Genomic DNA, 21,808 nt, shown 5'->3' with positions numbered 1-21,808 from the left:
ATCGGGCTCTCCGCTCAGAGGGAAGTCTGCTTCCTACTTCTCTCTCTGCCTGCCTCTCTGCCTATTTGTGATCTCTGTCTGTCAAATAAATAAATACAAATCTTAAAAAAAAAAAAAAAGAAAGAAAAGGGAGGTGGGGGTGCAGGGGAAGCAAACTGGGCACTGGGATCCCAGGGAAGGAAACTGTGTCAGAAAAGAGTTGGTGTGAGAAAGCATGGTGTGTTTGGGGGATCACAGAGTAGTGCTGAGTAATGCTGGAACATAAAATAGATTGAAAAGGGTGAGTGGTGGTAATGCTAGCAGATGAGACAGGGGTGCTGGTCTGGGATCCTTAAGAAATTGCTGGCTCAGGAGGGCAACGCTGCTGCTGTTCAGGGAGATGAAGACTTTTTTTTTTTTTTTAAAGATTTTATTTATTTATTTGACAGAGATCACAAGTAGATAGAGAGGCAGGCAGAGAGAGAGAGAGGGGGAAGCAGACTCCCCACAGAGCAGAGAGCCCGTTGCGGGACTCGATGCCAGGACCCTGAGAGCATGACCTGAGCCGAAGGCAGCGGCTTAAACCACTGAGCCTCCCAGGCGCCCCCAGGGAGATGAAGACTTTAACAGGAGATCCTAGACTGAGGCGTTGATGAGGTTAGCTTTAGATGCTGTGTTCAGGGCATGTCAGGACCATGTATGTAGGGGAAGATGTCCAGAAGGGTTGGAAGGACCTACGGTTCTGGGTTGCCGGAGAGAATATGGGGCTCGAAATTCAGGTTTAGTCGTCCTCAGTGTCCTTTGGTTGTGGATGTCAAGGGAATAGATGGAAGAGTCAGTGAGTGAAAAGAGGTCATGCAAGAGAAGTATTGCTAACATGGAAGGTCTGTGTGAAAAAAGATGATACGGCAAAGCACCTAGAGTGAGGAGGAGAATCATAAGAACACGAAAGGGTTAGAAAAACAAGAAACTTGTATTGTCCTAATATGTTGCTTAGAAATTAGAACAAAATTGTAACAAAAAAAAATCAACCATAATTTTGAATATGCTTTTTCAGACTACATAGGAACCACTTGTTCATTTTCTTTGTGAAATAAAGACATGTGGCTTTAGTACTCATTGGCCTGAATGAATAAATAGAGACTGTCGTTGATTGAATAAATATGTATTTATGAGGTTGTAAGACTGCTGCTTTGGAAGAACTGAGGAGTGGTGGTGAAGAGAGTAACTTAGAATTGTGGGGGTGGGGGACATAAGGTTTTAAATTAGCTATAAAAGCAGACTGGATATCTACGTGAATTCATAGATTGAAATACCTTCTAAGAGGGTCCAAGGTTTACATGCTAAATAAAATTATAAAGTATTGGAAGGAAACAGGGTGATTTAAAAAATTTGGTGTGGGGAAAATCTAAATGTAACAGAAAGACCATCATTCATTAAGGAAAATATTGGTGGACTTAAATGCAAAAAAAAAAAAAAAAGTATAGGATCCTAGATACTGTGAATGAAACAGAATAACAGCCAGCTAATTTGTAGTGTGTGTAAGAGTGAGGGGTTCAGGAGGCTGAGGTCCTTAGCCAGGGGTTTTTGGAAGACCTGTCTGTCAATATGAACATCACATGGAAGGTGTTGTGGTGGGATGGCTTCTAGAGTTGTTAATGAATGTGGGGAGGAATCAGACTATATCTGGTATTGGTAAGGAGGAGTGGGTAGTAGAATAGATGGGATACACCGGCCTCAGAGTATACAGTATTCATGTAGTGTTTGTGAATATTCCTAAACGTTTTAGTCCTTTGGGAGCTAGAAACAAATCTGAAGGTTTAAAGAAAATGTGAAAATGGTGGTAGAAACCTGTCTGTGCATTATTGGAAACCATTTGGGTTTGGAGCTCTCAAAGCTTTAACTTTTGTTTCTAATGTTTGTATACTTCCCTAAGAGCTCTCCGGTTTAAACTTGGGGGTCTTTCCCCCCCTAAAGATTTTATTTATTTATTGAGAGAGAGAGAGAGAATGAACGTGATTGGGAGGAAGAGGGACAAGTGGGCTCTGCGCTGAGCTCAGAGCCTGGCACTGGGCTTGATCCCACAACCCTGAGACCATGACTCAACCCGAGTTGAAGCCAAGAGTCAGAAAGTGTCTGACACTTAACTGACTGAGCCACCAGGTGCCCCTAAACTTGGGGTCTTTCAGCTTAATGTGCACAGATCTTCTGCAAACAAAGTGCGAATTTTTTGTCTTTTTGAAATGAACAATCACAATGATGAAGAAGGATTCAAATGTAACCACGTTTATGACTTGGCTAGTTGAGAAACAGAGTAACTCTACATGGGGAGGCTGAGATACAGATTAGAGTTACACTTCCATATATAATAAAACTATAGTGACAAAAAGGTATATGTTGAGCTTGATATCAAGAGGGAGAAGGTGGATCAAAACTGTGGAAAAGCTGCTTAAGTCAGGACAGACCTAGTGTATGTACCTCATTAACTCATTCGACAAATATTTGTTGAGGATTGCTATTCTCTGCCAGACACTCCCTAGCAGTAGACACGGAGGGCTGACCCCTGTCTGCCTCGACCCTCCATCTGCATGACTGTCACAGAACACTGTATTTCATTAAATCCTCACAGCAGCCCTTTCCGAGCCCCGTTATTATCCCCATTTTATAGGAGAGGAGATAGAGGCTTTTAGAAAGTCTAAGTAATTTCCCCAAGGTCATGTGGCTATTAAAAACGTTGGAGGAGCCTGCCTTCAAATCCACGGCTGCTGTGGCCGAGCCTGAGCTCTAAAACACTGTGCTCTTTTGAAGCTGGGGTGGGGGTGGGGGCTTACTGAATGTTTGCTGTGGCACCTGGTGCGGTACTCTGTTAACCACGCAGGAATCCTCAAGGTAAGTTTCATTGTCGTCGTCTCCATTTAACCATCGTGTGGTGTGCTCTCCCCGGTGGTTAGGGAGTTTGGCCACAGCCTGTGGCAGATTCTGTTCTCTCATCACATGTTTGTGCCAGTTTTATGGAGTGCCCACTGGATGAAGCCGGAGCTTAAACAATTTGGAAAATCCCTTATTTTAACAATGTTGAAAGGCTATATTCTGAATAGGTCAAGTGTATTTTAGGCAACAAAAAACAAAACAAAACTAATTTTTATTCCCTTTTCCTTTTCTATTTTTCCATATTCCTTTGATTTTTGTAATCAATATTCTTAAAAATTAAGATTTGTTTTCCCCATAAAACCCCCCAAACTCTTGAGGTCTACTTTGGACTCCTGTGACTGCCTCTAGTTGTATTTCAGGGGCCAGGTGTTTTATGTTTGGTGTGTGAACTTTTTATTATGCATAGAAATCACATAGGAAAACAGCTTTGTGTGTGAAATAGTCTAATGGGACCTTGTCAGTTTTACTCACATAAAATTATGTACTTTTAGGATAGTCATTAGTATTTTTAAAGGAAATGTGTTGGGTTTTGGTTTTTTTTTTTTTCTTTTCCCCCCTCTCCCTTTTATTTTTACTTCTCCTTCCCTTTTAGTCTGTTATCTTTTTTTTTTTTTTCCAAATCAGTATCAGCAATTCTCTTTTAATTAAATTGAATTGGCGCTTCCGTTTCTGTTGCAGATGGCATTGTGAGTCCTTTCCTAAAAGGACAAGTATATTATCTGCTCGGTAACTGGGTGTTGCTGTTCACTTGTGCTGTATTGCGAAGGAGGAGGGGAGAATTAAGGTGCAAAATAGAAGTCTTTTTCTAAAGGAGTTAGGGACTAGGTATTAGACAGATTCTTCAATTCAAGGCAAGCAGGAAATTATAACAGGGGTTAAAAAAATTCCAATCTATAAATTGGGGTTCTGGTTTAATATTTCATTCTTAAGTGACAAAATGATTCACTGAGCCATATTTTTTAGGGCCGGTGAAATGCAAGGAGCCAAGGGTTGCACATCTGTTCCTTACAGCTCATCCCTTTCTTACCCAGGCTTCTCAGATGATCTAGGGTATCGAATGCAGTGGTGAGTGTTTCTTGTTTGTGTTTTAATTTGCTGCATTTGAAATCTTCTGGCAGAGCCGTGCTAGTTCTACCTTAAAAAAGAAAACACCCCTCTGCTTAAAAGAAATGGTACTTCCTGCTTTCATAAACAGTCATGTGCATAGTTTAGCAAGGCCTGGTGCCTCTGGAGCTTTTCCCTTTATAGCACCATCGAATCCCAGTCCTAACAGAAGTACTGCGAATCTTGTGGCCTCTTTTTGAACAAAAGGGATCAGAGACGAAAAATCTGTTGATATAAAGCTTGAAAGCAAGGGCAGGCAATCTTGGTTGTGAATATTTTCTGATTTTTCCAGAAATCAAGCAGAAGATTGAGCTGCTGATGTCAGTTAACTCTGAGAAGTCGTCCTCTTCAGAAAGGTACAGCTACATCTCTTGCATGAACAATTAATGGTGTAGCATTGCTAAGAAACAAACCAGGACGTGTTTTTTTCCTTGTTAAGTTTGCTGTATAATGTATTGTACTGCATGCTGGTCATTATGGTGTATTGAAGATGTGTATTTGGACAGGCTGTTCTGCTTTTACAAAGGGTAATTGATTTTTTAAAAAATAGTGAAGCCGAATCAGCTGCAGCATGTACACCATAGCCCAGCAGAGCGCTCGTTCATGTGTGACAGCTGTTGGAGGCTTTAGAAAATAATTTACTTCGCTGCAAAACAAAAATCTTGCTTTCTTTAAGGAAATATTAGTATTGGATTTTCTTCCTGTATTTTGAGTTTGTTGCTACAAAATTACCAACATGATTTGTACCATGTAGGTTAAAAATACTTGGCTTTTGGTTGTCATAAATATTTTCTTATGTGGAAAGGGAGTGCCATTTGTAAATAGCTTAGGAATTGCAAACCCACAGATTAGTCACGTTCTGAAAGAGATATGATGCTCCTTCAAGTCTGTGCTAGGAAATGGAACAGTCACTGCATGCAGTAATGGTTCGTGCCTGCAGGTAAGGACAAAATGACTCAGAAGTGTTTTTAAAGCAATTATTTTATCTGTCAGTCAAATGCTTATACCTGTAAAAGGAGGTATTTCCTTAAAATGGCTATTTTACTTAATAAATGGAATTAAGATATTTTTATCTCCAGCCAGAAATGAGGCTATATAGTTGCCCATTTTGATATGTAAATATTTTGTTTTCCTCTGTTTGCCAAAATTGTGCATACTACATAATGTTTTAAATTGAGGTTTCTGGGCATACAGCTGATGCTTACCTTTCTCTTGGTTACCTAATAGTTTATACTTTATGTTGATATTTTGTATTGAAGGTGTGTTGATTTGTCTCTCCGGTGGTTTTCAGGTTATCTTTTTTGTTCACAGATTTAATATTTAGGAAAATATTATGGAGGCATGATTTAGTAGTTGAGGATGATCGAGGAAAAGCACTGGGGAAAAAAATGAGGCGAAGAAGCTACCATGGTAAAATGGATTTAATTCAAGTACACTAGTGTATGGAAGACGTGAGCTGATGGCAAAATGATGACATTAAATCGATTTATTAGTGTAATTAGGGGAAAGGCTCCTGGCTGTAATTTAGAACATTACAAATAAGACATTAACTTCTTTCTTTAGAAACTGAAAATAGAAAAATTTATTCACATTTGTGTTTATTTTTATGTAGTTTCTAACTCCCGGTTTGTGGCTAGCCATCCGATTTTGAACACTCTTGTTTGCTGAGATGAAAAACAGTCTTGAGCCTTGTGAGTGTTCTGCCAGTAAAATGGTGGTGATGGGAAGGGGAGAGGGTAGCGGTGTAAATAGTGAGCGGTCGGATGCCAACTGTAATGTTGGAGTTTCTTACCAGGAAGAGCATTCTCAGTGGGATGGTGGCAATAATTATGTCAGCTCTTCTGAGTAGCATGAATTCTGGGTTGATCAATTGAAGGTTGGACAGAATGGATGAATCTTAGCGAGAAACAAGTTAGGAATGCGTGAGGTTTCTATGGTTAAAATACATTCTTCTAAGGAAAGGTGCTAAAATGTTTTGGTAATTACATTTATTTATTTTATTATTGTTATGTACTATTTTAAAAGTCTTTTTACCTATGCTCTTGTAGTTAAATTTGGTGGAAAGGGAGGTTGCATGTGGTCATGGTTTCAAAGTTTAGAAATCAGCCACTAGGCTTGTGACAGCTTTATACACAGTTTTACCAGAGCTTGTTTGTTTTGTTTGTTATGCTTCTGGGGGTGCTTAGACATATATGACCCTTGTGATATGCTGACTTCATGGGTGATAAATGTAGTTTGTGGGTCAGCCAACACTTTGCAAGGAAGTTGTTTCATTAATGTATATATATATTAAAAAATAGAACTTATGCCTTTTTCTCCTCTTTTTGAAAGGCATACAATAATGAGTAGCCAAATCTTTTGTCTTTTTAATGTGTCTGAAAAAAACTTGAGAAACAAGAATATGAAGTTAAAAAAAAAAAAAAAATTCATGGCCTAGTAATGCTATATCGTGCCCATGAATGTAATAGCTTGTAACATCAGGTAACATTACATCACATCCTTCAGTTCCTCATCCTCCAGTTACTTCAGTTTTTGAAAGTCTTAGTTTTTTTTTTTTTTGTTTGTTTGTTTTTTAATTTAGCTGTTTGAGTGTTTGAGTCATGACCTTAAGTCTTAAAGCTATTTGGAATTTACATCTGGTCAGTATTCCTTTTTTTTTTTTTTTTTTTTTTGTAAAAATGATGAAGAAAACCTGTCTTCTTTAAAAGAAGGGAGAAGCTACTTGTTTGCAAGAAACCAAAACTTACCATTTTCCACAATTGATTTTGTTCACTGCAGCATAGAATGATCTTTTGATATTTCAGTCCATCCAGTGGAGAAGCAACATTTCTAAGTATAAAATATAATAAATACAAACAGTGATGTGATATTCCTAATAATTCTTCCATCTTATATTTTAAACCTGCTTCATGGGAATTGCTAGTCCTGTGTGACATCTAGTGTTGGTTGAATCAATTCTTGTTCAGACAGTTTTATAAAATGGGAGAAACAAAACAAAAAATAAACCTGATTTACTTTTGTAGACTTAGGATCCTTCATTAAGGAATCAATCTGATTTGAAGCAATATATGGAATTTTGAAGGTTGTTTTGCAGCCTATATAAGAAAATGTATTTTCTTAACATAGATCTCAATAAAACCTTGACATTTAAGATTATATTTTTACCTTTAACAAAGTAGTGGGGGTCCATTGAATGTTATTTTGTAGGGGAGACTAAGAGTCCTGTTCAGAATGGCTGACTCATAGGATGAAATCCATTGGGGTGACAAAGTTATAATTCTGTTTTTTGGTTTTAAGCTTTGGAGAAAGGGGAAAATGTTAACTTGGTTTTTTAAATTAAGGACAGAGAACATTATTGAATGAATTAAACAACAACAAACCACATGATACCTGATGGATGTCGTTGCCAGTTAAGAGGAACATCTGTCGGTTGCAAGGGGGGGCCCCTTCTGCAGATTTTAGAAGCAAATCGTAACTGTGGGTATTTGCTTTTTAATTGCTGCCTGTTGAATGAGTGAATGTATTCATCTTAAATATGGTAGTGAGAGGACCATTCGCAGGTTTACTTCCTTACCTATCCCCATTTAATGAAAAAAAAAAAGCTGCGAACATTTGTTTGATATAAAAACTAGGTTTTCAAGGTTTTGTTTCTTCTTGACTTTTCTTAGCCATAACACTTCTGGGATTTGGAAATTTATGGGATGGAGTGGGTGGGGAAGAGGAGGAAAAGGAGTTGTAATCATGATAATAGTTAGCAAAAAGGTGGTAATCATTTATTAAACAGTGCCAAATACAAGTTCTAAGTGAGGAGGGAGGAGGAGGAGGAGGATGGTGAGGGAGTACGCATGCTGCGGAGGCCTCTGACCATCGTCCCCTGAAGGTCCTCAGTGAGGAGAAGGAACTTTGCTCTATGAAAATTTTTGTCCAGCTGTATTGCTAGTTCTTCAGTGAACTCATGAACAAAATCGGACAATTCTTAATCAGTAAAGAAGGGTTGAGCCCAAGGTGTTCAGAGTGAGGACTCCATTCTTTACATGTGGACTCCTGGGAGGGTGGGGAGTTTGAGGAGTTTGTGCCTGGTGGGTCCCACGGAGCCGGGAACCTGCATTCACACAAAGCTTTGCTCCCATCTGCTCTTGTGAAATGTAAATGTTGTTGTTGTAATTAATAAAGTTCACAGTGTGTCAGAAGTTTGCATTTTCCCAGATACCAAAAGGATCATTTCTTCCGTGCGTGTGTGTGCACGTGTGCGCACGTGTGTGTGTGTTAGGTGTTTGACATTTTGGGGGGTTAAAAGGGCTCTTTATACTGTAGCAGATATGGGCTAGCTGAGGTTATAGTATCCCACAGAGCTAGCACTTAATTGAATTTATAAATTGGTAACTACCTTCTTCAGGAGAAGAGAGAAAGGAAGAGGGAGAAAGTATAAAAACATTGGCGCTGTGGCCTATGTTCTGCCAATGCTGTATAAACAGGATTGTGAGAAGTGATAGAGATTGTTGTCCCTACCTCAGCATAAGAAGGGCATTTGAAACATATAGAGAACCTGTGCTATTTTTGTGTGTGTATTTTAATTCCTTTTCTTATTTTGGAGCCTCATAAGTGAAAGAAAAAGGGCATATGATAATGATGCGTGGTTGCAGAAAGCAAAAAGGGAAGCCTGGAAGAATAAGGGGAATGGAGGGAGGGGAATATTTAAAAATCAGGATGGGAGAGATAAGTGAAGGGTATTTGGGGGAAAGGGTCCAGGACCAAGGTGTCTTTTATTTGCTCTTATGTCAAATGTATTTTCCTCCATGTCTTTGTGGTGAACTAAGAGCAGTCATGGAAGGATAGCCAGATTTTTACAAAAAAAATTCCCTCTTCTGGGGTGCCTAGCTGGCTCAGTCGGTAGAGCGTCCGACTCTTGATCTCAGGGGTTGTAAGTCTGGGCCCCATGTTGAGTGTAGAGATTACAAAAAAAAAAAAAAAAAAAGATCTTAAAACAAAATTCCCTCTTCATTGTAATTTCTGTCTCCCCATTCCAGCTCCCAAGGCGGGGTGGGTAGTTGGTGGTGACTGTCTCTCCCTTTCTCATCGTCACCTCAGCCACAGTCTGAGTTTGTGGAGCAAGTGCACTTGGGACAGACTTTCCCTGAGTGGTGAGAAGAGATGACAGTGACTGACTGTGTGGTCTCCCTCCATTCAGTCCTTGCGCTTGCTTTTGTTTTCGTTTAGTTTTTAGTAATATGTTTATTGAAAGTATATATGGGAAAGTGCACAGATCATAGATCATTATGAAATCCAGTTATTGGGTTTTCTTTCTTTTGTAGTTTATGTTTTATGAGTTGTACCTAAGAAATCTTTGCCAAGCCCAAGGTCATTAAGATTTTCTACTAGGTTTACTTAATAAAAGTTTTTGGCTCTTAATATATTAAGACTGGGATTCATTTGGGTCTTAGTAGTAAGGTAAAGATGAAGGTATTTCCACATAGGACTCTTCATTTGGGTCTGTTTTTGAGCATCATCTATAACTAGAAACCCTTTGTACACGATTTTGGTCTGTCTTCTTCCCCCAGCCCCATTACCTGTGAGACGCACTTGTGTTTTGTGCTTAGCGGGAGTTGGCTGGGAGTTGGCTGGGTCTCGTTGCTGGGCAGAATTCACTGTATGAATGTGCCCCACTTTATTTATCCATTCTGCTGTTGATGAGCATGTGGGATGTTTGTGGCTCGTTAGGAACACTGCTGCTCTGAGCATTTGTGTACATACCCTTTGGGGAGTGGACCAGTGCATTTCTGTTTTGTGTGCGCCCAGGAGCGCAATTGCTAAGTGTTAGCGACATTGCCACTTTTCCAGAGTGAGTGTGCCAGTCTGCACTCGCACTAGCTGTTCTAGCTGTTCTCCGGTCCTGGTGAGGCTGATACTGTATCCGTCCTTTTTCTCTGTCTTCCCAGTTCTTTTCCCTTCCCCTTTTCTTTCTCTGTCAGAATTCTGGTAGGTGTGCGGGTGTCAGTTTGAACCTTTGGGAGGAGAATTCGATAGAGATAAGGGACTTTCTGAGTACCAGCTTTCATGAAGGAAATTAGAAGTTTAGACCAAATGGGAATCATAAGGTGTAGTTATCTGAGGTACTGCTCTCCCACTGACTGATTCTGATCTTTCTACTGGGCCCTGGAGGCCACAGGTGTTACCATTAGTTTTCAGACTTGGTCTCAGTAGCAGAATTACTTCTTCATTTAAACCTTATTAGAGGCCTATCACAGAAAACATAAAAGCCCTGTGTGAGAACTGTGGAAGTAATCAGGGCCTCAGTTCTTGGTACTCAGCTACCCCCGACTTGAGAACCGGTCTGTAGACCTCCGGTAGGCCACCTTGGGTCTTACCAAGAAATGAGAACATTTTTGATATGTTTTGATTTTATATTACATTTTTATAATGTTAAATTTGTATAGTTGTTACATTTTATATCATAGTCTCTAAAATTTCTGTATCATACACCTAAATAAAAGTGTACTACTGTCTTTTAATGTCTGTTTAAAAAAAACAGGACAGTTATCTGCACTTCCTTCCTGTTGGTCATGATTTACGTGGTCTAGATGCAGTAATTTCTGGATTATTGTGTTTATTATCAATTTAAACTTTCTGCTTCCTGGTGCCTCTCTGCAGGGCTACCATGTTAGAGCCAGCACAGCCTTCCTGAGCTCGGATCTGCTCAGGCAGGGCCCTCTGCTTTAGATACCCCTCAGCTCTCTCCCCACTGTCCTTGGCAGAGAGGAGAACTCCATACCTGAGCCGGTGAGCACCCACATTCTGAAGCCCGACCTCAGGCTCCTCTGAGTGAGCTCCTCTCCTTCTTGCTTTGGTCTTATGCTGCTCCTATCCCTTCCATCTTAAGGAAGCCCTGCTGAGGTCCGATTACACCTGTTGTTAGCCCTTGTAGAGCCGTGTACCTCTCCTTTTAGCATTTGTCACAGCTGCTTTTTGACAGAGGGAAGTATCAGTGACGTTTGGTCTCCTTGTTAGTTTACTTAGCATTAGCCTAAGCTGAAGAACTTAAAGATAGAAGTATTTTCATCACGGAATGTTTTTATTTTATATCATCATTTGCAGTTTACAATTTGGGAACTTTTGGGGAAGACTTTTTTGGTATAGGGAATCATTTTATGATGTTGGCTTAGAGTAATAGAGTATAGCCATATATAGTCATAAATGGTTATATGTATTCTCATATACAGTCAGTTCTAGTAATAAGCTAATTTAACTCAGAGTAGCAAGGTTATGCATCTTAGCTTTTTCTTTCACCATAAAAATGCAGTTTGTTATTAAAGATATTTTTATATTTGTTATAATGTAAAATGGAAATTAAATCTGAACAATTTCCATCTCGTTGCCAAACTGGTAGCATCAAACGATAGCCATTTCTTCCCCAGATGTCGGCGTTTTGTATATTGCCTTGGTGCTGTTTGTCTTGGTTGTACTTCATCCTTTGCTGTTATTTTACTTAATAACATGTCTTTTGCTTGTTTTTAGTTGTGATAAAACATATGTAACATAGATTTTTTTAAAAGATTTTATTTATTTATTTGACAGAGAGATCACAAGCAGGCAGAGAAGCAGGCAGAGAGAGAGGAAGAAGCAGGTTCCCCCACTGAGCAGAGAGCCCTCTGTGGGGCTCGATCCCAGAACACTGGAATCACGATCAGACCCGAAGGACAGGGTTAACCCACTGAGCCACACAGGCGCCCCCTGTAACATAGATTTTTATAATGCTTTCTTAAAGTTAATTTTCTTTAAAAAGAAATCTTTGTATTCCTACGAGAACCTTAAAAAACAATTTCTATTAAATCCTGTCTCAATTCTCTTGTCTGGTAAAGGTTTTAGGCCTGGCCATATGCTCCCTCTGTTTATAAGGGAAATTAAACTGGCAAGTGTCAGAAAGGAGCTTAAATATGTACTAGCACCAAAGTGAGACATGCTCTCTGATAGACTCAGATAGCCTGGAAAGTCAGGAAAAGAGTAACTCTCTCAGTGTGTGATTCACTGTAATTCGGTCCCAAGTCCCAAGTGTTACCTGTCACTGTTTTGTGTACCCACAGGAGCACTTCCTCTGAGCTTTGGGAAGTGCCCGCCTCCCCACCCCCAAATGGCAGAGCAGGGAAGTTTTGCACACATGTGAACAGCTAGTGTCAGAGCAACAATGACAACAATAAGGGATAACTCTAGCTCTAGCAAGCATATTGCAGATTCCCTTGGGAGCAGAATTCTCCCAGCTACTGGCTGGAAGAAATTAAAGACTAATTTTAGTGTACATTACATATGTCCTCCATCCATCACCTGTCCATCCATCCAGCATTTATCAGCAGCTGCTGTGCGCTAGCCAATCAGTGATTGGGAAATCTGGGAGCAGCAAAGGCAGCACGAAAGCATAGGCTCTTGACAGAAGAGGACGTGGTGTGTGTCTTAGCCCTGGCCTAACTCGGTCAGTGCTTTGGGCATGTGGTGTGCTTAGCACTGTTTCAGGGACCACTCCAGGGGGGAGGCTCTTGGCACTTTTTCGAAAAGACTACAAATAACCCGTAATTTCACTTTGGGTGAACGTACATAAAAAGGCTAGAGGTGCGGTGAAGGGGTTACAAACATTTGCCTACCCATAGCAACTGTGAGTGAGTGAGGAGGGCCAGGTGCAGCCTCCATAACACTGGAGACCACAGTCCCATCTAGAGATGTGGCTGCTGTTACACTTCAGTTAAAAAAGAAAAAAGAGGAAGAGGAGGGAGAATTGGGGAGAAGGAGCACGGAGAACTCAACACCCTTTCCTGTGCTTCTTCAAAGGCAAAAATAAAACCAAAATGGTCTTTGTGAATTACTGTACACCTTTATGATACCAAAGCTATTGGAAATAAACAGAATGATTTGCAATGTGAGAGTACGAAATTCGTTATAGTTTATACAGTGTAAGGAATATGATGCAGAGATTAAACTGTTATAGAAGACTTAATGCAAAAATATTTTTAAAAGACAGTGTAAATTATTTGTGGAGCATAACAAATAACATGGAGGACATGGGGAGATGGAGAGGAGAGGGCGTTGAGGGAAACTGGAAGGGGAGATGAACCATGAGAGACTGTGGACTCTGAAAAACAACCAGGGGGTTTTGAAGGGGCAGGGGGGGTGGGAGGTTGAGGAACCAGGTGGTGGGTAATAGGGAGGGCACGTACTGCATGGAGCACTGGGTGTGATGCCAAAACAATGAACACTGTTATGCTGTAAATAAGCAAATAAAAATAAATTAATTAATTAAAAAAAAAGTGTAAAAAAAAGAGTAGGAAAAGTGGAAAACAGATGGCAAAAAAGTTTTTAAAGATGTTCTAGCTTCTGTAAACCCAGAGTTTATAAGTGTGTGCGTGTGTGTGCGCGTGTGTGTGTGCGCATGTATGTATAAACGAGCCTATACACACAAATATATGGTATGCAAGGACACACTGTCTAATTCTGCAGTGGCTGGTGGTGTTACACGTCTGTCTTTTTGATCTGTCCATATGTAATGCAGTTTTTTTTTTTAAGATTTTATTTATTTACTTGACAGAGAGAGATCACAATAGGCAGAGAAGCAGGCAGAGAGAGAGAAGCAGGCTCCCTGCTGAGCAGAGAGCCCGATGCAATGCGATGCAATGCGATGCGGGCTCCATCCCAGGACCCCCGGGATCATGACCTGAGCCAAAGGCAGAGGCTTTAACCCACTGAGCCAACCAGGCATCCTGTAATGCAGTTTTTATAATGACATGTGTTTCTGACATCAAGTGTTTATAAAGAACCTGTGTCCTTCCAAAATAAATAAGTAAATAAAGAAGTGGCTGCTGATCCACTCTTGCCGGCTGCTGACATGTTGAAATACAAGGCAAGCTGTGCTGCCTTTTGTGATTTTTAGGAGAAGTTGAGAATTTGTTTTTTTTTAAATGTCAGATCTCTCATTTTTTATTTATTTTTAAAAGACGTTATTTTAAAGTAATCTCCACACCCATTGTGGGGCTCAAAGCTACAGACCTGACATCGAGAGCTGCTCACTCCACTTACTGAGCCGCCCAGGTGCCCCAGAGCTCTCACTTGAATGACGATCCAGGTTAAAAAACAAAACTTGTACCAGCCTTAAAAGAAAAGAGTATCTGCTGTCTGAATTCAGCTCATGGTAGACTGTGCTGGAGCACACTGATTTACAGCCTGTGAGCCGCAAACCTGTGCAGATTTATAGTAAAGGATTTTCAAGTCCTGTGAGTAAGCGTTATCTGTACTGGAGGCACGCAGGTCCAACTATGTTTGACTAAGAAGTGTGTCACTAGGTTTTTCTGATGGTGATCACTGCTCTAATAACTGTGTACTAAGGTACCAAAATTCAAGAAGATGTCAACTGTTTGAAGTGGGAAGGGCCTCTGAAAGGGTGCCCGCCATGGTAGAACGTAAACTTGAGTAAGTTAACCTGGGAATGAGAGAGGCACAGCGATACCCTGTTTGTGCCGCTGTCACCTTCTTTCCTCCTTCCCCCTTCCCTGATTCTTACATCTTTCTTTCCCCCCTTCACCCACATTCGTCCCACAAAAAAAGATTTTTGAGGCTAGTTAGAAGAATATCTACAGTGCAATAGAGAAAGGGCCGGAGAAAGTGCAGGTCAGGGTAGAAGGTTGTGATGGTGGAGAGTCAGAAGCAGCCCCCTTCCCCCTCCCGCCCCAGATGAGTGGCATTTGCTGTGCTCCTGCTAATGGTGACTGGCACATTTGGCGTTAAAGTCTCCTGACAGCCAGACTAAAGGAAAAAGTAATGTTGTTCTTACTTATAAGCAGAAAATATACCAGTTCCTATAGGAGAACTAAACCTTTTCTTTAACTTAATTATGATTAGTATTATTTAATATAATTTTTTAAAAATATTTTATTTATTTGAGAGAGAAAGTGTGTGTGTGCGTGTACGGGAGCAGGGGAGAGGGGCAGGGGCGCGGGAGAAGCAGTCTCCCATCTGAGCAGGGAGCCTGACATGGGGCCCAATCCCAGGACCCTGGGATCATGACCCGAGCCAAAGGCAGACGCTTAATCGACTGAGCCAGCCAGGTGCCCCTTACTATCTTTTTCACGTATCTCCAGTTTATTCATTTTAGAAAATTCAGATAAAAAGGACACAAAAAGCACCATGCTTTTATCCCTGAAGGTCAGTCACCATTATTAATTTTTTGAAGTTAATATTTTGTTTTACTGTAAGTACATCTATAAAAAATCAAGCACACATACTTTAACAGGATCACCACCATCAGAAAGAAAACCCAGTATCATACTGACAAATTACTTTGGAATTGGCTTTTTATCTCATGCAGTCTTTCTTGTGTTATTAAGTAAATCTTCTGTAGCATCATTTTTTTATGGTCTCATTTTTAAAGGCTGCACAGGACTGAATCTGTGATAGGGATGGGCATACCGTGATTGTATTTATGGAGTCTGGGTGGTCTTAGAGGTGGAATGGCTTGCAAAGCCAGCTTGGAAAGGGTCTCGGGCAGGAGTGTTACATTGCTCCCCAAAGATAGGGCTTTAACTCTCACTGGCAGCCGTACACTCGTATCTGGAGTCTCACGGCCATGTGTCGATGGCGGACTCTGTGCTAGCCACTGCTGACCTGTACCCGTCCTGCTCCGAGCTCTTCTCTCCGGGGAAGCCAGCTGCTTCAGTGACGCCTTCAGTGCTCCCCTGGGTGTGCATACGCGAGAGCAGAGTCCTTGAAACCAACTTTAACACAGTGTAAGACACAGTAGGTTCTTGTGTTCATTCGCATTTATGAAAAGCTTAAGTGATACTGAGTGCCTTTGTTAATGAATGTTAATCTTGTAAGAAATTTTAGGAAGTTACATGATAGAAGCTTCTCACCCGATACAGATGACAGGACGTTTAACACCAGTGATAGGCTTTCCTTTTTAAAATTTTTTTTTAAAGGTTTGTAGAAATTAAGATCCTCCAACCCTCCTTGTCGGGGTTGTGGACTAGGGTCTTGTTCTATTTATTAAGTATTCACTGACTTTATTGTAAAAATGAATCACCTTTTTAGTCAAGATCTATTTTTGGCAAACTGCACTTTTCCTGCTATAATTTTGAGTTTTGGAGGGGAGGGCCCAGCAGTGTGTGTGTGTTTCCGTAGAGCTGGGGGCTGAAATGTGAAGTTGAAGCCCTCAGGTCGGCCTTGCAGTCTGGGGAGAGAGCACGGGAGAAGTCAGAGTGAATTGAAACATTGTGGTACCATTTGGGAACTCCAGATAATTCTGTAAGGCTGGGAAAGAGGTGTAGGAAAGGTAGGGACAACAGGTCAGAGAGATACTGTGCCCTGGCAGCAAGGATTCTTCTGTGCAGTGGTAAGGATTTTGGATTTTGGATTTTATTTTTTATTTTTATTATTATTATTATTTTCTAAAGATTTTATTTATTTATTTGACAGAGAGAGAGATCACAAGTAGACAGAGAGGCAGGCACAGAGAGGGGGAAGCAGGCTCCCCGCTGAGCGGGGCTCGATCCCAGGATCCTGAGATCATGACCTGAGCTGAAGGCAGGGGCTTAACCCACTGAGCCACCCAGGCACCCCTGGATTTTTTTTTTTTTTTTTTTTTTTTTTATTTATTTAGAGCACGTGAACAGGGGAAGAGAGAGAGAGAGAGAAAGAGAGATTGAGTCTCAAGCAGGCTTCTTGTCCAGCTTGGAGCCTAACGCGTGGGGCTCCATCTTATGACCCTGAGATCAAAACCTGAGCCAGGGGCACCTGGGTGGCTCAGTGGGTTAAGCCGCTGCCTTCGGCTCAGGTCATGATCTCAGGGTCCTGGGATTGAGCCCCGCATGGGGCTCTTTGCTCAGCAGGGAGCCTGCTTCCTCCTGTCTCTCTGCCTGCCTCTCTGCCTACACAATTGTGATCTCTCTCTCTCTGTCAAATAAATAAATAAAATCTTTAAAAAAAAAAAACAAAAAAAAAACCTGAGCCAAACCCATTTGGATGCTCAACCAGCTGAGCCCCCCAGGCACCCAGGATTTTGGATTTTAATGCTGAAGTTTACCAAGAGCCATTGACAGGGTTTAGCAAGGGAAATGTTCCACCCATGTGTAGAATTTACACATGCGCTTGTGAGCTTCAAAGTCTGGTCTCTGGTTTTTTAAGAAAGTTTTAAATGCATTTTCCCCTCTAGGATAGAATCAGAGGTTGCAAGATGTGTTGTAGAGTTGGTGGCAAAATGTTACCATGCTCTGGAAAGGAGTGGTAGCGTTATGGCAGTATTTACCGTTTGAATGACAGAGGGTAGGTGAATTCCTTGATGCTGTGATTAGTAAACATTGAAATGGATTACCACAAGAGCTAGTGGAGTGTGTTTCTCTTCAAGATTTTTTTTTTTTTAAAGCAGTGTCCAGCCGGTGCTCGCTGGGTCCCTCCACTGCCGTTGCTCCTGCGCGGCTTCTGCTGCTCTCGCTGCCCACGGGGCCGTCATGTTCCCGGCACTAGCCTAGGCCCGGCGTGGCAGTCTGACCGCTCCTGGAGAAGAGCACAGTTGTTACCCTGCTTCTCTCAGAGGTGCTATCAAATATTTAACAGTAGTGACAGAAATGGAACTGCTTATCTGTGGCCACCCTTCTGATAGTTGAAAGCAGTCAGTTTACAGAGAGCATTAAAGGCCTTCTGATTCTTAGGACTAGGTGTTATGAGGGAACTGTTTGTAGTGATACTTTATATAAATGCAAATTAAGTGTTTTCCATGCAGTTTCTTTACATTTAATGTTTTGAAGTAGAGGTACTGAAGTTAACTTTTTCTAAAGATAAGGCTCTGTCTACTTACCTCCTATGATTTGATCATTTTTTGGTTCTGAACTTAAGAATTTCCACCAAGAGTTTAGTGGCATCACACCTTACATGTGCGTGAGGTAAATCCTGTCTGTCTCTGCATGTGAATTACCGGGTGGTGACTGACATCGTGTCCCCCGTGAGTCCGGCGCAGCCAGCCTGTCACCCGCGGGTCAACACATTAGTGTTCCCTTGTATCGTTTGTTATGTGTGAGGGCATGTGGTACAAAATGGTGTGTTTTGGGACATTAGAATAACATGTAGCTCAGCGACATGGTCATGCTTTGAGAGGCACGTGGACAACAGGAGCTCATGTGAAGAAATCAAAGATTCACACATCATATTGCCTGTCATTCTACCTCCTACACTTACTGAAAGGAAATGTTAAGAGGAATCACCACATTTCCAAAGCTGTCATTTTCTTTTTTTCAAGTAGGTTCCACACCCAATGTGGGGCTTGAACTTACTGACCCTGGGACCAAGAGTCCCATGTTCTCCCGACTGAGCCAGGCAGGTGCCCCTAAAATTGTCATTTTCCCTGTAACTTAAACACAGTTGAGGTGGCGGAATGTAAAAGTTCATTTATGAATGATGCAACTCAGTTATAGTGATGCATTTTTATTAACTAATCAACAGCATTTCACTAGTCCTTTTGCCCCGGCATACATAGATGAATAGAACGAGACAAAATCACAGCAAGGAAGAGCTTGGAGATCCAGTGACTCCTCCACGCTTGTCTTCTGAATGAGGAAGACTGATGCCCCACATGGTGAAGTGATTCCTCTAAGCTTCCACACTGGATTCTTTTTTTTTTTTTAAGATTTAATTTTAGGTTTAAAAGTTTTTTTTAGAGAGAGAGAGAGAAAGTGAGTGGAGAGGAGGAGAGGGAGAAAGAATCTGAACAGACTCCACACTGAGTACAGAGGCTGCTACAGGGCTCAGTCTTACAACCTTGAGTTCATGACTGAGCTGAAACCAAGAGTTGGACACGTCCCTAGATTCTTGTAACCCATAACTTTCAGTACTTTAAGTTTAGAGTCTTGGAACATTGTACCAAGAAATTGGTCTGATGGTTTTCTTTCTCTTTAAGAAAAGCAGGAGTGGTGATTTTAAATTATACGAGGACTGTTGTTCTAGCTCTGGTCTAGCCAGAGAATTGAAATAAGTAGTGCTTGGTTTTATAGTGCTTTTCCCTGTTCACTGTTAGTTTCATTCTTTAAACAGTTCTCTAGAAGTATAGTGTGATTAGGTGAGAAAACCAGTGTGTTTATATATGACGATGTCATGCTCTGGGTGGTGGTCCGGGCTGTGCACAGGGTACACGGAACGACCAGGATTTCGAGGGTTTCCACGTACAGGGTGTCCTGAGTCAGGTTGCATGCATTTAATAAGCACACGCACTCCTCACATGTTCCTCCAGCAGCATCAGTGTACAAGCACCAGTCAGGCAGTGCGACTTGGGCTGCCTTCCGTGGCCGTGGAACAAAGCAAAGGTAATGGGCACACGTGGACAGAAGTCACACTTCTGCTATCGTCTTCCCTTTATCACCCATCCTAGCCTGACAGGGCTTCTTAGCCCAAAATCTATTCTGTCTGAAGAGAATTATGCAATTTCTTAGGCAGGAGGACCAGTGCCTCTGACCTTCTGGAGTCACAGAAGCTGCTTCATTTTAGTATTGGCAGCCTCTTCAGGAGAAGGTTAAGAAAGGTCATCAGTACAGTCAGTTCTGATACGGAGAATCAAACTTCATTTTGGCTACCGTTTAATACATTTTGTTAGGCGCCATTATTCTGTCATATTTTGTTCAGCTAATGGTTAAAAACTTTGAACAAGAAAATGAGAACCCTGTAGGGGGGCCTGGGTGGCTCAGTCATTAAACTCTGCCTTCAGCTCAAGTCATGGTCCCAGGGTCCTGGGATTGAGCCCTGTATTGGGCTCCCTGCTCGGTGGGAAGCCTGCTTCTCCCTCTCTCACTCCCCCTGCTTGTGTTCCCTCTCCTGCTGTGTTTCTCTCTGTCAGATAAATAAATCTTTAAAAAAAAGGAGAGAACCCTGTAAAAGGTGTAGCTCCTTTTTTTTTAAAAAATTTGTGTACTTTGATGATTCTTAGCAGCCATGTAGGTATTATTACGCTTTAGTGGTCAGTGGTACGTTCAGAAAGCTCCTCGTTCTTTCTTCTGTCACCAAATTTGGAACCTTCTCTAGGTATGCTTTTAGTTAGTCCTCAGAGCGGTATCATCTCTGATTTATGGGTGGATTGGAGTTAACAGCCAAAGCCACAGAGCTGATGAGTTTAAAAATTGTCTCCTTTTAAAAAAGATTTTATTTATTTATTTGACAGAGAGAGAGAGTACAAGCAGGGGGAGCAGCAGAGGGAGAGGGAGAAGCAGGCTCCCCACCAAGCAGGGAGCCTGATGCGGGCCTCCATCCCAGGACCTAAGGATCAAGATCTAAGCCAAAGGCAGATGCTTAACCATCTGAGCCACTCAGGTGTCCCAAAAGTGTCTTCTTTTTATAACACTGAATGAATTTGTACTTCATCTGTAGAGAGGAATGGTTAACGGCGGGAAGAAAGACTTTGTTAATGTGCAGCCTTGTGCTGTAGTTGTGAGCCCCTGGAGATGTGGTTTTGATTCCCAGTTCACATGGGAGTGAACAGGACACTGTTCACTGGCACTCACTTCTGTGAGTACCAGGACCCTCCTTTCTTCTCTGCAGTACACTGCATTTGAATGTCTATAGGGTCAGCTGCGGCCCTTGCCTGTAGGACCAGGACCCAACGTTGACCATTGTGTATGTTAGTGCTTCACACTCACCAACCTGATGCTTTCTTTCTTTCTTTTTTGTTTTTAAAGATTTTATTTAGTTGTTTATTTATTTGGTTTAAAGATTTTATTTTTAACTGATCTCTGCACCCAGCATGGGGCTCAAGCTTAGAACCGAGATCAAGAGTTGGATGCTCTACTGGCAGAGCCAGCCAGGCGCCCCTCACCTACCTGATTCTTGAAGGCATTTGAACTGTGAGCTATACATGTAAAGGGATACGCTTCCTTTACCTGGAGATGTCACTCATCAGCAGATTTAATCCTGACAGTTCGAGGCAAATGAAAGATTACTGTCACTTGCCACTTACTGAAATTGGTGAAATTTGTAATTGTCTTCAGCATTCAAAATACCTGGCACTGAAATATGTAGATATACTTAATATAAGAAGTTTCTGTTTTTGGTTAGAAAAAAGTTGGGACAGAAGATGAACCAAGTCATCCTTCTCAATTTCTATGGGTTTTCCTTATCCAAATGGTGGTCCTTCCTTGGGGTCTCTGTCCTAGGTCTTTTGCTCTGTTCATCTGCATTCTCTCTGAAGATGATCTCAACTGTTTCCATGGTGTTGAGTACCATCTGTGTGCTGGTGACTCCCAGATTTCTATCTTAGCTCTCCATTCTGAGCTACAGACATATGTATCAACCTGCTTACTTTACATCATTACCTAAATGTCTTTTGAAATCATACCATAAACAAAGTCTTTATCTTGTTTAATCCTTCTTCACTGTGCTGATAGGTTATATGGCCAATCTGTGTCTCACTGTTCTGTCTTGTAAAATGTAGTTGTAAGGGGAGGAGAGGGAGTAAATCATGCTTTTGATGTATGGCTGCCCTTAGGGGCTCTGGAGTCAAGGACAAAAATTACCCTGTGTGTTTAAATGTTAATGCTAAATTATTCCCTGCCTTTGTGGGTTTAAATGAACATTATAAATATCTTTGAAAGGAAGCAGAAGGCAACAGGAAATTTTGTAAGGTGTATACAAGGATAGAAAGACATTCCCTAATCTCAGCCCAGCAAATAGTGAGGGTTTTTGCTGATGTGGACAGTTGAAGGAGTTTGAACTGTGTGGGTCCACTGATAGAGAACTTTTTTTTTTTAAACAGTACAATAAGTTATTTTTTCTTCCTTATGATTTTCTT

At 41.3% G+C, this 21,808-nt stretch overlaps 1 protein-coding gene across 13 annotated transcripts in view; it reads left to right on the top strand.

Annotated features, from left to right (window-relative positions):
• Positions 1-21,808, top strand: part of SRPK2 (SRSF protein kinase 2) — a 244,859-nt gene that overhangs the window by 95,522 nt on the left and 127,529 nt on the right. For 7 of the 13 annotated variants that reach the window (XM_046021598.1, XM_046021597.1, XM_046021592.1 and 4 more), the window contains one exon: positions 4,307-4,370. The exons of 4 other annotated variants lie outside the window; for them this stretch is intronic. In XM_046021598.1, the coding sequence (XP_045877554.1) occupies positions 4,307-4,370 (64 nt within the window). Of the gene's footprint in view, positions 1-2,850; positions 2,869-3,931; positions 3,976-4,306; positions 4,371-21,808 lie in introns of those variants that run through there. 2 more of the 13 variants (XM_046021603.1, XM_046021602.1) reach the window with 2 other exon arrangements.

This window comes from Meles meles, chromosome 10 (genome assembly GCF_922984935.1).
Source record: "Meles meles chromosome 10, mMelMel3.1 paternal haplotype, whole genome shotgun sequence".
Taxonomy (NCBI): Eukaryota; Metazoa; Chordata; class Mammalia; order Carnivora; family Mustelidae; genus Meles; species Meles meles.
This window is presented reverse-complemented; position numbering and strand designations above follow the sequence as displayed.